Source organism: Strix aluco, chromosome 1, assembly GCF_031877795.1.
Source record: "Strix aluco isolate bStrAlu1 chromosome 1, bStrAlu1.hap1, whole genome shotgun sequence".
Classification (NCBI taxonomy): domain Eukaryota; kingdom Metazoa; phylum Chordata; class Aves; order Strigiformes; family Strigidae; genus Strix; species Strix aluco.
Window position 1 is genome coordinate 164,894,252 of NC_133931.1, and position 15,349 is coordinate 164,909,600.

The 15,349-nt window shown below is 42.1% G+C and overlaps 1 protein-coding gene across 3 annotated transcripts in view; it reads right to left on the minus strand.

Annotated features, from left to right (window-relative positions):
• PDE1C (phosphodiesterase 1C) overlaps positions 1-7,938 on the minus strand; it is a 320,244-nt gene extending 312,306 nt beyond the window's left edge. For all 3 annotated transcript variants that reach the window (XM_074844025.1, XM_074843972.1, XM_074844016.1), the window contains exon 1: positions 7,839-7,938. In XM_074844025.1, the coding sequence (XP_074700126.1) occupies positions 7,839-7,923 (85 nt within the window). In that variant the 5' untranslated portion in view covers positions 7,924-7,938. The remainder of the gene's footprint in view (positions 1-7,838) is intronic.
• Positions 7,939-15,349: the final 7,411 nt, after the last annotated feature.

The window sequence follows — 15,349 nt, forward strand, 5'->3', positions numbered from 1 at the left end:
AAAAATCCCTGGAAATTTTCTGTATGTACTTAGCTGTGTGGTGGGACTAGAGCAAGGAAGCTTAGTTTTCAGTTGACATGATTCAAACTAAATCAACACTGTCCTTCATAAAGCAGAAATAAAAGAGGAAAAAGGATAAAGCATAAAGAGGAAAACACTAGTACAAATTTCGGGGACTAGATCCATCCCTACATAAATGGAAAGAAAACAAAAAAGAATGTGGAAAAGTGAGTCCATAAAAAGCAATTGTCATGCCACATGGGGGAACCACAAGGACTTCAGCTACCCACGTATGCGGGGAAGAAACTAGTAAAATTTGATTTTGGAAAGCTTTCACTCCTAATAAGCATTCATTGTCAATACTAAAAGACAGAGAAGACACAACGTGAATCCAAACAGCGTTCCTTATCCTCACCTCCAGTGAGTATAAACTGGCTGTAAATCTACTGAACGTAGATGAGGCACTTGGAGTTGAAACTGAATTAAGTGGTACTGGCTGAGCAAGTTGTCTACCCTCTCCCCTTTCCCAGTAACACACCATTTGACAGGTCTCATTGCTCTGCATCACTGTGAGAAGGGGGGGCGAGGGGGAGTTGGAAAGGGCATTAAATCAACATAAATAAGACATAGCATCATGCAGCAGAAGCAGCAAGAGACTAAGCACCATGCACTGCCGTTTAATGGAGAGAGATGATGTTTGCAGTCTTCCTGAGGGAAATTTTCAGGGGGCTGATTGCAGCTGCTATGACAACAAGGGGGAGGATGTGATGTCACACAACAACCGGAGCGACTGCTGTCACATTGTCCCAGCGCACAGCTCGACTCACCAGCTGGGAAGCCAGTAGAGACCTCATTAAGTGCATCTGTTCAGTAATTACTAAAACTTTCCCTGCACCACGCTTCCAACTTTGCACACAGCCACAGAGCAAGGCTATTGATGTAGTCACAAGGGTTAAGTTCCCAGGCCTGAAAATTTCGAGCCTGTAGCTATTGGAAATCCTGAGTCGAGTTTCAGCCGGATGTTAGATACAAGCTCTGTCACCAGACAGGGAGACACGGGGAGCAAAATCATATCAGCATAATCTTGATGAAGTCTTGGAAGCGAGCCGTGGAAAAGCCGCGTGATTTGCCTTCCTTCTACGTAGGGCAGGTCCTTCTGTAACCTACAGCAGCGTTCACTTTAACTGGAAAAGACTGTCCAGGACAGATCCTTTGCTCATTTAAATCACTGCAGTTCTCCCAACTGCAGTGGAGTGATGCAGATTTACTGCTGGCCAGGATCCTGCCTCTTGACTTGATTTGCACTAGTACACAAGTAAGTGCAGGGTATGTCCAGGAGCCTTTTGCTTTCTTACTGATGCAGAGCTACAGAACTTGGAAAAATGAGCTTGCATTTGCACTACATCAGGAAACTAGACCAATTAGTACAGCATAAGGGTTTAAAATAGAAGATCTGCAGCAGAAACGCAAATCCCCAAAGGCAATTAGGTTTGAAAGCTCCTAGACTCTGGTCCACACAGCAGCAGTACGAGGAGGAGGAGGAGGAGGACGAGGAGGACGCAGACCTCTGGCTTTTGACATGGGAAAGGGAGCTGGCTGGAGCTGCGAATGAGGGAAGGCTGCTCCCGGTCAGAGCCTGCCTGCTCAGAAACGGGCCTGGCTGCCTGCCTAAAACTGAGCTCAAAAGGCATGAAGAGTTCATGCCTTTTTATTTCTTTTGAACTTGGGGCGTTCTAGAAAACCTGAAATTTGGAACTAATCTCGCTGCATCAATTCAGAAGGCATTGGGAGCAGAAGTAGTCGGCCAAAGATCAGAGAGAAAACAAAAAGCAGGGGCAACACTATTTCTCACCATGGTAAGATGGGGCCCCTCCTGGTAGGGAGCAGCAATCATTTGTTGTCTCCAGAAGAGGACTGACTGTGCTTCCTTCCCTCACAGAAGATGACCAGGGGGACAAACAGCACAGTGGGTCTGTGACCTGACACAAAGGGAACAGGAGTCCTCATCTCCGGCCAGGTGTCTTCACCTTCTGCCCTATTTGCATCTTGTGCTGGGGGTTCTGTTGCCCCACAAGCCCAGTTTCCAGAGCTACTTTCTAGTAGTGAATCTAATTTCCAACACATTGAGGGGTTTAGACCATTTGGTGACATTAGTCCTGAAGTCCATTCAAAGGTGACTGAGCACCAAGACCTGGACATATGTAATTTGCCACCCTTAAAACAAATAAAATAAAAAAAAAAAAAATTAAAAAGTCATGTGAAGTAATTAAAGGAACACTTCTTGACAGTGATGACAATGGTTTTATCCATTAACATCTCTCCTTACCATGGAACTCAGCTGCAGAGAACGGGGATGCCCATTCACTCACATCAAAACATGCTGCAAAGGTTTTACTGTTCGCATCTTCCCTGAGAAATAAAATCAAGAGGAGGAAGGAAGATAACACTTTTGATGTGACCCTGCCACAGGTTCTTGCAATCTGCATCAGATCCTTTGTGAGCTGCTGCTGAACCTAGTGTGCCACCCTGCATGGTAACCTCTCACTCAGAACAATTCTGACAGAGAAAGGGACAGCCCCAAACACTCCCTGTGTTTCTGGATGCCAAGATACAGGCAGCAGAGCGCAGCTGTGAGCAGCGGGTAGCAGTGATAAGGTAGACCATCCACAGAGGCAAATGGGCAGAGCTCCATGAAAACATTGCCAGGCTTTTTGCCACACAAGAACTATCACTGCAGTCTTTCCAAGGATAGTTTACTTAGCTTGCAGCAGTCCACCCCTGCAACATCAGAGATGTTAGTGCAATATTGAGATCCTGTAGATGCCACGGAAATCACCATCTCCACCCCTTACAGAAGCAGCTACAGGTTAAGTACCAACAGCAGGAATTCCTCTTGCCCATCACTGTGACAGAGACCATCCTCCCCACAGAAAGGGCCAGCTGGGTATCTCACCCACATGCATGTCAACCATGCAGACTCCTTTCAGGTGTATTTTCAGGCAGAGCAGATAGACATCAGACTGGTTTGAAGCTAAAACACAATTTTGTAATGGAGGGAGCATAAAACACTCTCCTAACTTTAGAGCTTTATTTCACAATCTATTTGCTGACAGCTTTCTTTAGGTGAGTTTGTTGGGGATAGGACTATGTCGGAAGATATTTTAATTCTTCAGACTCTACTATAACTCCATCAGACTTCTTTAAATTACATTAAAAATCACATGTCCTATTGCATGCTTAGTATTTGTATTATATTGATAAAATTTAGATTTCCCAGTTCCTAGATTTCAGACGACAGTGTTCTACTGTTTACATAGAAATCAGTGCTTCCTATCAGCTCTTACTGAGAAAATATCCTCTCAGTAAGGTTTATCAGGAGAGAGAGGGGGAGAAAAAGAAAGCAAAGTTTTGGGAGTTTCATCGGGTTTTTTTAAATCTTTTGCATTATGTCATAACAAAGACAATGATAGAGTTTAGTTACAAAGACAAGGAGAGGTTATAATCCACAGCAGGAGTGGTGGCTATGCATTCACCTTTTTGCCAGGGACACTGTTCGTGTGCGGGCAGAGATACCTCCCCCCTCCCCGAAAGCAGACTGACCCCACAGACAGACATTTCTCCCAGACCTCCTTTGAAGGAAGGCTACGAGTGACGCACACGCAGAATTAGCAAGAGACTTGTCAGCACCTTATAATTACAGTGTGCTTTCAGTCAGAATGACATTTGTTATTATAGGCAACTAAGGGCAGAATCAAAGTAAATCTCCATGAACGTGCACTGTGTATGGGCCTAGGGGTGTCCTCTGCTGACACCTGCCTCTTTTGTGGCTTGCAGAGGTGCCATTGCCCTCAGATGAATGACAAACTCCAATTAAGGCTGAAAATCAATACAGAAGAACAAAACAGTTAATTGCTACAATGTATGCAGTTCTTTGGCCAAAATACAGTACCAAAAAAATTGTAACTGCTCTTATTTCTCTGGTTTCCTTCTAGAATAATTTTATAAAGCCATTCCTGTCTATTCCACTCCTAATGGACAACCTTTCAAGGGAGAATAAAATCCACAGCAACATTTTCTTTAAAATTTAAGCATGCGACACAGAGCTGAAGGTATTTTTCCTTATTCTAATAAAGCTGAGTTGAATATTTAGTTTGCTTGCAATCTTCCCCACCCCAACTCAGGCCAGCACAGCGCATGCACCTCCTCAAGCGACATTTCCTTTGACCAAAAGACAAAAGGCATTTCTGGTGATCTGTCAGAGGAACACACAAGAACTACTTTGGCTGTTCTATCTGTGACGTTGAAAGAGGAGATGTTGAAATGGATTTCAGGTAGTGAACTGCAATATGAGAAATTCCAGCAACATTAAGAAAAACACATTTTTAAAGATTTCAAAACAGGTCCCAAAAGCACCACCAAGCAAAACTCAGATCTTCCATAATAACTGGAGGGAGAGCTTTTGTAGGCAAAATGGAGAGTATCATCCTAAAGAAACCTTCCTGCAAGATTTAGAAACAACTGCTGTGAGCTAGGCTGTGTTTCAGTGCCACATCCCTCCTCTCCAGTAACACCTGAGTTACAGCAGAACTCCCCATCACTTCATTTCATTCTAAATTATAAAAATAAATTTATTAGATACATTGGACGGGACAAAACAGTGTTGCCAGGTGCTTCTGGATATGAAAAGCAGAGAGTGGGAGCTTTAATGAAGTTAGCTCTTAGTCATAGGAAGGTGATAAATGCAGAAAGAAAATATCCTCTTGTTAATGTTTGTGTTTACCATTTTCCCAAGGTTAAAGACAGTGGATGTTATTCTGTCTTGCACCTTTAGTCAGTCAGTTACAGCAGCGAAGTCAGTAACACACTGGCATTCTGAGCTTTCATCTGCACAGGAATGATGAGACAAGGCACAGGACAGAAGAAGAAAGAAAAAAAAAAAAAAAGGCCTTAACTCTTAGTTTCTTTTCCCTTAAACTCAGTTGCCATTCTGTTATATTTTACTTTCAGTGGAGGAAAATTTAGCCAAAATTAACAAGAGCTCAAATACAATAACTTGTGTATACAAAATTTCACGGACTCTGAAATTGCTGACATAGACCAAGGCAAATAGGGATCTTGAAACATTCATCTGAGATACATCAAACTTTCTAGAGCAAACAAAATTGCATGATTCCTGTCTTGAATGGTCCCACTAAACAGCTCACACTGTGGCTCCACTACAGCCCCTTTACATCACGCTACAAGGGCAAAAAGTCCGTAAAAGCAGAGTATCCAAAACCACATAGAACTCTTCAGTGGACATAGAGTAGCACAGCTCAGTCCTCCCCAGGGTCTCTGTTGAAAAGCTGGCATCTGGGGGAAAGGGATTTGCAGCTACCTTGTTTCTTCGTACAGAAGAAAGCTATCAAGTATTGGCATACATTTGCCCTTCTGGTATGGCACATCTCCTTCTTCCGCAGGAATCTGTGAAGCCCTTGGGAAGTGTGGAGCTCCCACAGCTCCCCTGTCCCACCACCAGCGCTGTGAGCAGCCAAGGTGAGAGCTGTTGTGCTAGGTTGTGCTGCTGCGTGGACGGGTGCTGACCGCCTCCAGAGGCATGAGGCTGTCTAACTGCAAGCCATTAGCAAGGAGCTCTTCTTGTACCAGCCTTCTTCCATGCCCACAGACTTTCATGTCTGATGTTAGGCCCAGGTCTTTCATTAAAATTTTCATTAAGTCTCATTGTAAGAGATCGTTTTCCAAACTCTGTGAAGATAATCCTTTCTTAGCAGTTACTATAAGGGTGAATCAATGAGAAATATTTTCTTTTGCATGCAAATGGAAACTCATTTCTCTCAATCTGACACTACTCTCTTCCTCAAGTGTATCAGCCTTCTCTCCCGGCTGCCACTTCAACAGCAGAGGCAGCAGCTTGGCATTTCCCAAGAACTTCTTCTGAATTTGCAGTACCCAAAACTAGATACATCCACAGAATTCACCTGATGGAAAAAAGAAGTTTAAGCACGCCCCTGACAGATGAATGTTGCTGTGGGATCTTTTGGATACATTCATTTTCTTCAGTATGAAGATTAACAAACACATGAATCATTCAGGTCTGTCTACCACACAGTGCTGGTAATACTAGATAGCATGTTTACAAAGTTTTCCTGGTTACGTGACTCAATCCAATACACACTTGCCCAGATATAAAAATAAATGTTATATAATGCACAGATCACAGAATCAATACGCTGGTTGTGTGCACCAAAGAGAAGAAAACAGCACAGGAACTCCCATGCAACAACTGTCCTAAGAAGCAGAAGCAGCTGCCATTCTAAACCCAAGCCATTTGATCCAAAATTTGGTCTAGCTCATTTGTGATCCTGAGTAGCAATAAAGACAGCAGAGCAACAAATACAGCAATCCTGTTGTTTGTTCATGAACGCAAAAAAATAATTAGGCACAGTCACAAATGTTCAGCACCTTCAGATAATGTGCCTAGGCTCAAAAAGGAAACGTTTATGCTCCAGACTGACACAAACTGATGAAATAACACTATCAGTAATGATGCTGAGACGAGGAGAGATTAAGACAGAGAGTTCAAAAGCGACCATGTTGCAATTTAACCTGTGGAGAGACTACCACCTTCCCATTAGAGAAAGAAATTTGAAAAGTAGCATTTGCCCGGCAGTTTCACCTTTAAAATGCTTCATGCACATTAACAGATGACTACATGAAGATATTTTAATGATACATACATTTCCCTCTCCAGTTTTTTTAAGCAAGTTTAACGTTTGCATGATGTTAACAATTGCAAAACAAGTTTTCCATAAAGCAGAGAAATAAACAGCTACTTCCTCCCACACCAATAAAAAGCTTGTGTCCATCATTATTGCATGAAATTGTGACCCGATTACATGAGTACAGAAAAACTTTCCTAATTTCACAACTGCAAGGAAGTACAATCTCTGTCATCTTAAAGGTATTCAAGGGGAATTTATATTAATTTATTATTACAAGTTATCCATATATTTTAACTGGGATTTCATCTAAAAATTAAAATGGGGTGTAAGCTTGCTTTGTTTCTAAGCTCTACAGGGATTTATATAACGTAGCCTAGTGAGATACACGTTTTTAGCAAAGCAGCCTGCTCAGGGATTCCTCAGATTTTAACTTTTGCACAGCAAGTCTCTTGGAAAAACACAGACACCTGTTGCTTTGAAGCACCTCACTCTTCCCTAAGACATTGAACACAAACAGTAAACTGCACTCTTCAAACAGCTACAGAAACCAGTCCTAAAATTCCTAATCTCTCCTCCCATCTTTCCCTGCCCCAGCAATTTTGCTTTTTGTGTTTGAGAGGCAACAAGAACTGTTACATACATCTTTATGCAAACTGAGAAATGGCAAAAGGTTACAGAATTTGGAAACACTGGCTAAGTGAACAAAGAAATATTGGAAACAAAGCCAGGGCTCCCAAGGGCTATGTTCTGGGCTCATCGGAAGGAAACACAGCCAGCAAGTTGGAAACCTGCAGTCCTGAAGCCCAGGCTTTCCTGAGATAAGGTTCCAAAACAAAAGTTCTGCAAACATCTCGGTGAACTCATGCCAAAACCCAGCAAAAGGACTTAGAGCGGTTTCAAAAGGCAAGTTTCTTGGGCAGAAGAAAATAGAGAAGGCAGAATGGGAAACCAACCCAGACAAAAGTTTCAGGGCATCTCTGCATTTTAAAGGCATATATTGACAAAAGCCAGTTGTCAACAGCTGTCTTGCCTGTACTTACTGGAGATGCAAAGAAAGGGAAGGAAGAAGGAGAAGAGAGACAATGAGGGAAAGAAAAGGAATTAAATCAGGCTCACCAATTGTAAAGCTATAGCCATCGATGCTGAAAGTAGCACTCCGGCATTTTTTAAATCCTTGCTTTCTGCTGCTTGGCTCTGTCATGATCCTGCCAGCTTGTACTTTCAGCAGCAGCCTTTCTCTCCTCCCGTGGAAGCAGAGCGCTGGAGCTCACTCCTAGCTGCCCTTGAATATCTGCCTGTGACAGCACGCACACCCAACCTCACACATCTCCGAATCCGAGAGGCATGCACCCAGCAGCTTTCTCCTCCCCCAAACACTCTCGCTGGCATGTTACCGACGTGCCTACTCAGAGTTTAACAACCGGTTAGAGGCTCCAGTATCTAAACCAGCAGTCAATTAGGGCAAGACTACCGAGTCAATAAGGCAGCTGGATCTGTCAAATCTCTGTGTAGGAGTCGGCACACAATTAAAAAAAGATGAAGGGTTAGATTTTGCTGGGATCTACCCACTGACGCTCCTTGTATTCCTTGCTGTGCTGCAGCCCCTACTTCTGTGTCTCCCCTTGCTCATGGGGATTTCTGGCTTGCAGCAAACTGTGCTCAGATTTCAGCCCTTCAAATAGAAACTGCGTGTTTTAATCATTCGAGATAGAATGAATCAACCCAAGATTACAGTACACCATCAATCATCTGCTACACTAACGGCAAGTCTCTGGAAACACAACTGGCAGCAGAACGCAAGAGATTATCAGTAAGTAAGAACATAAGTAACTGTGGGAAAACAACAAAAGTAATTTAGCAGTAATGGTGATAAACTGAGCAAAATGTGCATGCACACACACACAAAAGTCTTCTGAGCTCTTCCTCCTCCTGATGGTTTGTCACATGGTTTGTAAACTGCTCTCTGCAGTTTTTTTACCCAATGATGTTTAAAAATGTGATTCAGAGTGCTTGCAGCAATCCACTGAAAAAGGCAGGCAAATCATCTCTATCCTATGAACAGACAAAATTTAGACTCAAGGCTGGCAAAGTTTTCACAGAAGGCTAGCAGTAAGCCAAGGTTTTATAAATAGGTATCCAAGAAAATATCTTAATGATCCCAGTTCACATAAATCTGTGCAATCATTTTCTTTTTCCTGCAATGTGTATTAATACAGAAAAATGCTACTGAAGTGCTGCAAGTTTTCAGGTTCTCAACCATAAAAAACTCCAGGTAACTTCATCAAGTTTTGCGTTGTTCTGGGTGGAAACCACATGGAAACACTGAGTTTCAGGAAGACTGCTATGAAAATAATAGCTAGGACACAGTTTGCTAAAAGCTTGCCCAACACACACCAAAAGGTTTACAAAATATCAGCAAACCCGGTCTGTGTTTAAGGTATAAACCTCAACTCTACCTTGGTTTCTCAACAAAAGCTTAAGTCAGATAGAAACGTTGCACTTTCTAAATCCCCTCTCTTCAAAGGAGGGAAGAGAGTCACTACTGAACTCCAGTAGTTAATTTAAATTCCACTTAGTTCTAGCCCAGTGAAGAGCCTCAGCCAAACAGACCTTTTTGTTAACAATATATTTAATGATGCTCAATAATACAAGGCAAGTTCATTAAGAAAAAAGCTCTTAGTAATGAGTTTTTGGGTTTTTTACAGGAAGGAGGTCTTCCGGGTTTCTTGGCCTTTCAAGACTGAAGTGTGAAATAATAATAACTACTTAGATATAACATTTCCATCACTTGCACCTCCTAGACACAGCTCAGGAATTTAAAAGGAATTTAAATCTGCAACAAAGAATTCTCAAGCAGTTTACTGGACTCCATCATGTAGCTTCCCCTCCTGAACAATGTAGAAAAACAGTACAAGTATAAAGTGTTTCTAAGGAATCATCTTCTCTGTAACTGGTTATATAGGTCACATAAGCACTAATGCTCTGCCTAAGAAAGCAAAAGCATAGAGAATTACTCACACTATATCTAGAAGTTAAATGTTATCTCAAGGAAAGGTAAATGTTGGAACTCTCAGGGTTTGGGGTTTTTTTTTTTAATTTATTTGATGACGCCATTTTTTTCCTTAAACCACAAAAAGTATTGATTCATGAAGAAAAATTGTTGGAAGATCCAGTGATGATCATGAAGTTTCAGTCAAGTTTGCTAGTTCCAGGAGAAACTTTCTTCCAAAAAAAAGACAGGCAGATACAGTCTCACTTGCTCCCTGGCTTGGGCCGTGCACTCATGGAGGAAGCAGGAGAGCTGTATCAGCATTTCGCTTCTCAGGAGAATATCCAGGTCGCTGAGCTACTGCCACGTTGCCCATTCCTGATCTCCTTCACTAGGGCTTCAGCCACTTTGTACAGATTGCCAGAGAGAAAATGACCCAGTGATTCAGCAGCTGTGCACGCCTGAGTTACCTTGCAATGGTACCTCGTTCAAGCCGCAACTAATTCTAATTCAAATAACTGTAACAATTTGATAAGCTTATTCATGTTAAAGTGAACAATTCCCCCAGGAAGAGTAAAGACAGTCACTCAGCAGGGCAAAGGGATCAAATAAGGCTACAAGCCGGATCTCCCGCATCCCTGGAGAGGGCCACAACCTGGCTGTTTGCAGCGGGATGCTCTCTCCCTTCAACACTGCACTCACCTTGGGGTGAAAAGGGAAAGGTTTTGACCTGCAAGTTTTTCAAGAAGGAAACAGTTTCCTCCCAGCTCTAGTAAAAATTTAATCCAGCTGCTCAAACAATTACCAAATCGTATCAGTAACTTGATACCTGATCCTATCTGACTCTTTGCATTTGGCTGCTCAGCTCTTGGCTAGATTTCAGGTCTGCCATTTACATTCTGCTTCCCCAAACAATCCCTACAGATTCACTCAGGGTACAGTACATTTTCTACCTTCCACTGCCAGGCAGTACCAATTGTTAGGCAGTTCTTGGGGCTGCAATTCAGTGCCGTGTAGAGCAATCCATGTATGTCATTTGTAAACCACCTGAGGATCCTTTGAGATGAAAAGCACAGTGTGAATTGAAAATATTTATTATTATTGCTGTAAACAGACCAGGGTATCCATGGTAACATTTAATTTGTCAACACATAAAACAGCCGTTACTTTTATATTTTTCCTTTACTTTTCAATGTGTAGAAGAGTTTGCATGATTTCAAGAAGTCTATTTTAGCCAAAGACCATATCAAATTAACCAAAATATCCATCCAATCTGCCATCCTCCAACATACATGCTCAAGGACGTAGTGCAAAACCAGCCACCTATAACAAACAGATATGCAACGCCATCTTCCTATCCCTAGGCAGCTTGTTTCTGCCCTGCAGTATAAAAAGTCGTATTATTTATGTAAATTTGTCTCAGCAAGACTGAAGGATTTTTAATTGCAATTTGCACCCAAATACTTTCCCAAGCATAAACTTTGAAAAATCAATTGTATGGAGAAATACTTCTGTGTATCAGCTCAAAGGCATGACTTGTTATTTCAGTCCTATATCCTCTGGCTCTTGTAGTGTGAGAAAGGGAAAATAAAAGCATTAAGTAAAATCCTAGCCCCACAGAAATCAAGGGCATAACTCCCACTCACTGTAGCAGGGCTGGAGCTCTGTCCTCCTGGTTTCCCATACTTGTACTCCTGTTGACTCAGTTCCTAACACAATCAAGTTTCACAGGAGCAGTGATGGATTGAGGCCTCAGGCATCCATATGCTTTTGTAGTTATCTGTCACTGAAGTTCACAGAGTAAGGATCTCTGAATTTTTGTCTTTTAGAAATGTCTCAGGTATCCTAAATCAACTGACAACTTGACTTTGGATATTAAGGAAAAAAATGCAGCCCTGCTAGGTCAGACTAGAAGTCCATTAAACCCAGTGTTCTATATCCAGCTCTGTATCATCTCCATCATTGCCCAAAAACAGATGCTAAAAAAATGCTAAAGATGATAAAAATTATCAAGAACAAGGCAGACTGTAGTGATATTAGCTATCCAGTCACCACCAGTGTGGGCACCTCCTGAACAGCTGTGTTTTCTCTACGCTCATAAACAGTCAAAAAAGTTTTTTGTTCAATCAGCTTAAACCTTCAACACCATCATCATCCTTCGGCAGGGAGGTCCACAGCTTAACTAAACATTGCATGAAGACTTCTTGCTTCTCGCCATGTGGTTGCTCTTTAGCCTAATACTCACTTTGGAGACAATATCGATTTTGAAGCCTTCTGGCTATGAATCCAAAGGTGAGGAGCAGTTACATGGGTGGCAGAGGGGTCCCCACCACACAGGATTTCTAGCAACAAGGAACCCCTGAGACTGTGGGTTCTGGTGAGAGTGGACAACAGAAGCACCAGCCAAGGTCCTGCCTTTGAAAACATTGTTTGGAACACCTTATATTCACAAGCTTCAACTGAATCAATTTTACAAGCAGATATTTTTCAGAGTGGCTTTAGAGGGCTTTCTCACCCCTGGTGTCAGTGTCACCTGAAAACAGTTAATGTCCCAAAGAAGAGCTCAGCACTTTTCAGGACTGGGCACAATGCACCAAGAATTGATAAATCTCTTAAGAAAATGTCTTTCTGCTTCAGAGAAGAAACTAAGCTGAAACCCTCTGAGGTGTTTGGTTTATTTCTCACAAGCAACAATGCAGTTATGCATTGCAGGTTGTTTATGGAGAGATGGCATTCTTCCCTGAAAGCTTCTTTGTTTTACTGTTTCCTAGAAGTACTCCATCTGCATGTTATGATGATTTTATCAGACATCGTCACTGTCAGGAATATCCACTACATTTAAGTTATTTTTAGGCATGACAGCCAGAAGGCAATAAGACTTTTTAATGCTTGGCTGTTCTGAGGCTTCCTGCTTGCTTCATGCTTTACCGTTTTCTCCCTTACCAAACGCTGACGAAAGGAACAGCCTCCAGTGTGCTGCAGCATTGTCTTGGTTTATGCTATTTTATATTTCCCAATATACACTCCGTTATTTAAAGTGACTTCACACCATGGGTGAAAATCCAAATGCATCCAATAGATTCCGAGCACAGGAAAGGGAAAAATACCCTGTAATATTATTTTGAGCTTGGACTTCTTAACTATTTCAAGCAGCTCTGCAACTCAGAGGAAATGCAGTTTCCTTTAGAAACACAGGAGGAATCCATAGCATCTAATTTTAGGCACCTAGCTGAGGTGCCTGAACGAGGAACCCTGAGGCTCCCCTTGCAGTGAGCAGGCAACCCCAAAGGTGAGTCAGAGCTCCTAAAACCCAAATTGCTCTTTGGAGAAGCTCTTTCTCTCCTTGGAGGGCCAAGAGAGCCTGAGGCATCTAAAACTCTGGAAGAGGTAGCTTAGCAAGGAGACTCAAGTTGAGCAGCAGGATCCTTGGCCATAGTTTACACTTGCTCCAGATTGCCAGACAGTAACATGGTAAATCGTGATCCTCTTCCAACTAGACACAATCCGCTAACAACGCTGAGGTCCATCTTTTGTGATGCGTCCAGGAAAAATGCAATATTAACAAACTACTGTACCATATAGCTTTCTGGTGCAACTTGTAAATCAGGCAAAACTAAGTGGTGAAGGAGCATGTGGTCTGGACATTTGCAAAGTTAAATAATGGGAAAGAAGCAGTAGAGGGAAAGGAGAACATGAAGGCTTTGAAAGTTCCCTGTAAATACACCTACACCCATGTATTTCCTTCACACACTAACTTGTAGTCCCTAGCACAATGAAAGCCAAAAGCATCCCTGCCTCTGGGTGTAGCTCCACTTTTTAAATGAGATTTTTCTCCTTGTTTGTTTGTTTGTGATTTTTTAAACAAATAATAGAATGTCAACAGCAAATCATTTTTAATGCTCTAATTCCACTCTTGTCTAAATAGTGCTGCTGATCAGATTTCATTTGTCTTTATGTTTTAATTTGATTTTTGTCTCATTTTGCACACTACTGAAGTATGATTCTCCAGTGTAATGTGATTGTCCATATTACAGCAGCCGTTCTTGAAAGCAATTCAACCAAAATCGGAACCAATAAAAATTATACCACTACACAACAAAATAAAGCTTGGGATAACAGTGTTAAAAACAGGTTGCAAAAAAAATAATGCTACAAAATTTTGTCACGTACATGTGATGATGACAGACTTCCACTTTCAAGAGCATTCCTGGCACTATCCCACAAGTAAAGCAATAATGTAGGATTTTCCTTTCCATCTTCTCAGACACAGATTTCTGATTCTCATACTTGCATCAAAATTTAATTTGTTGGTGGATTTCCCTTTGTTCCTTCCCACTACCCCTCTTGGAAAGTCACCACATAGTGGAACAGCAGCGACCAGTTAGTACATGCATCCAAATCACTGCATCCCATTTGATTCCCTGGCAGGCATCATTCTCCTTGATGATTTGGGCTGTGCTCAGTCAAATCATGAAAGCCATTATTTTGCTTTCCAAGTCACTCATTACACCACTAGTGCATTTTCCCTCCCTTCTCTCTCCCTTCTTCCCTCTTTCTTCTCTCTTCCCTCTTCTGCAAAGTTAGTTTTAAAGATATTTCATTGTGCTAAAGGAATCCACAGACATGCTTTATCTATGATGCGAAAATCTTGAGGGCATGCTAAAACAGACAGAGCAAGGAATTAGATCTTTTGATGGTGCAGACCAGTGCAACTTCACCAGATTCAGCAAAGCTGCCCTAGCTCTTAAGAGCAAGATCTGCTCCTTCCCCTCCAGCCTGGAGCAGAAACTGAGCAGCGTTGCTTGAACAGCTTCTTATCAGCCAGTGTCCTAAACACCAGCTCCCTCATATTTGGCTTTTAATGTACCGTTGTTCAGTACATTAATTACATACCCTTCCAAAGGAGCCAAGAGCATTGCTTTTCCCTGTTTTTATAGACGTTGCATATATACTTGCTTTCACCTATACTGCATATGTTACTTCTGGCTAGATTTTACACTTCTTCCTTTCCAGTCCACAATTTGAAGTGTTTGAGTTACCATGAGAGCTGCATTTTTCAAATTACATAAAAAAATTAAAAAGCACACAGGTAAAAAAGACAGCCTAACACCCTATGTGTGCTCCAAACCACTCCCTCCCCGAGCCAGCTGCTCCTTCTTCAACTGTACCAACACGAGTAAGTGAAACAGGCAACAAGTCCAACTTCTCTTAGCAGGTATCTGAAAACAGACTGCCTGCTACAGCCCCACACTTCCTAGACCCAAGCGGTTTTGGCCAGGTCAAAGTGTCCTTGATGCTAAATGAACGTCGCCTATATCCCATTTGCAGAACTGGCTGTTTTCCTTGTTGATACAGATACACTTAAATAAATGGAAATTAAGCCTCAGAAGAGTGGTTTGACACGTACACACAACAGACGCCCCCACACACCACACGAGCACACACACAAACACCTCTTTACAACACATGCAATGCATCAGTGATTGTTCTACCCTCTCTCTTGCAAAGCTGCCTTGTTCCTGGAAGAATTAAATCAGCAAATACTACTCTGAGAGGGAAAGGAGGAGGAGAAGGGCTTTCCACACTACCTTCTTCAGGCTTATAACAGTAAGTGCCAAATTTAAGTGCACAGTCGCTC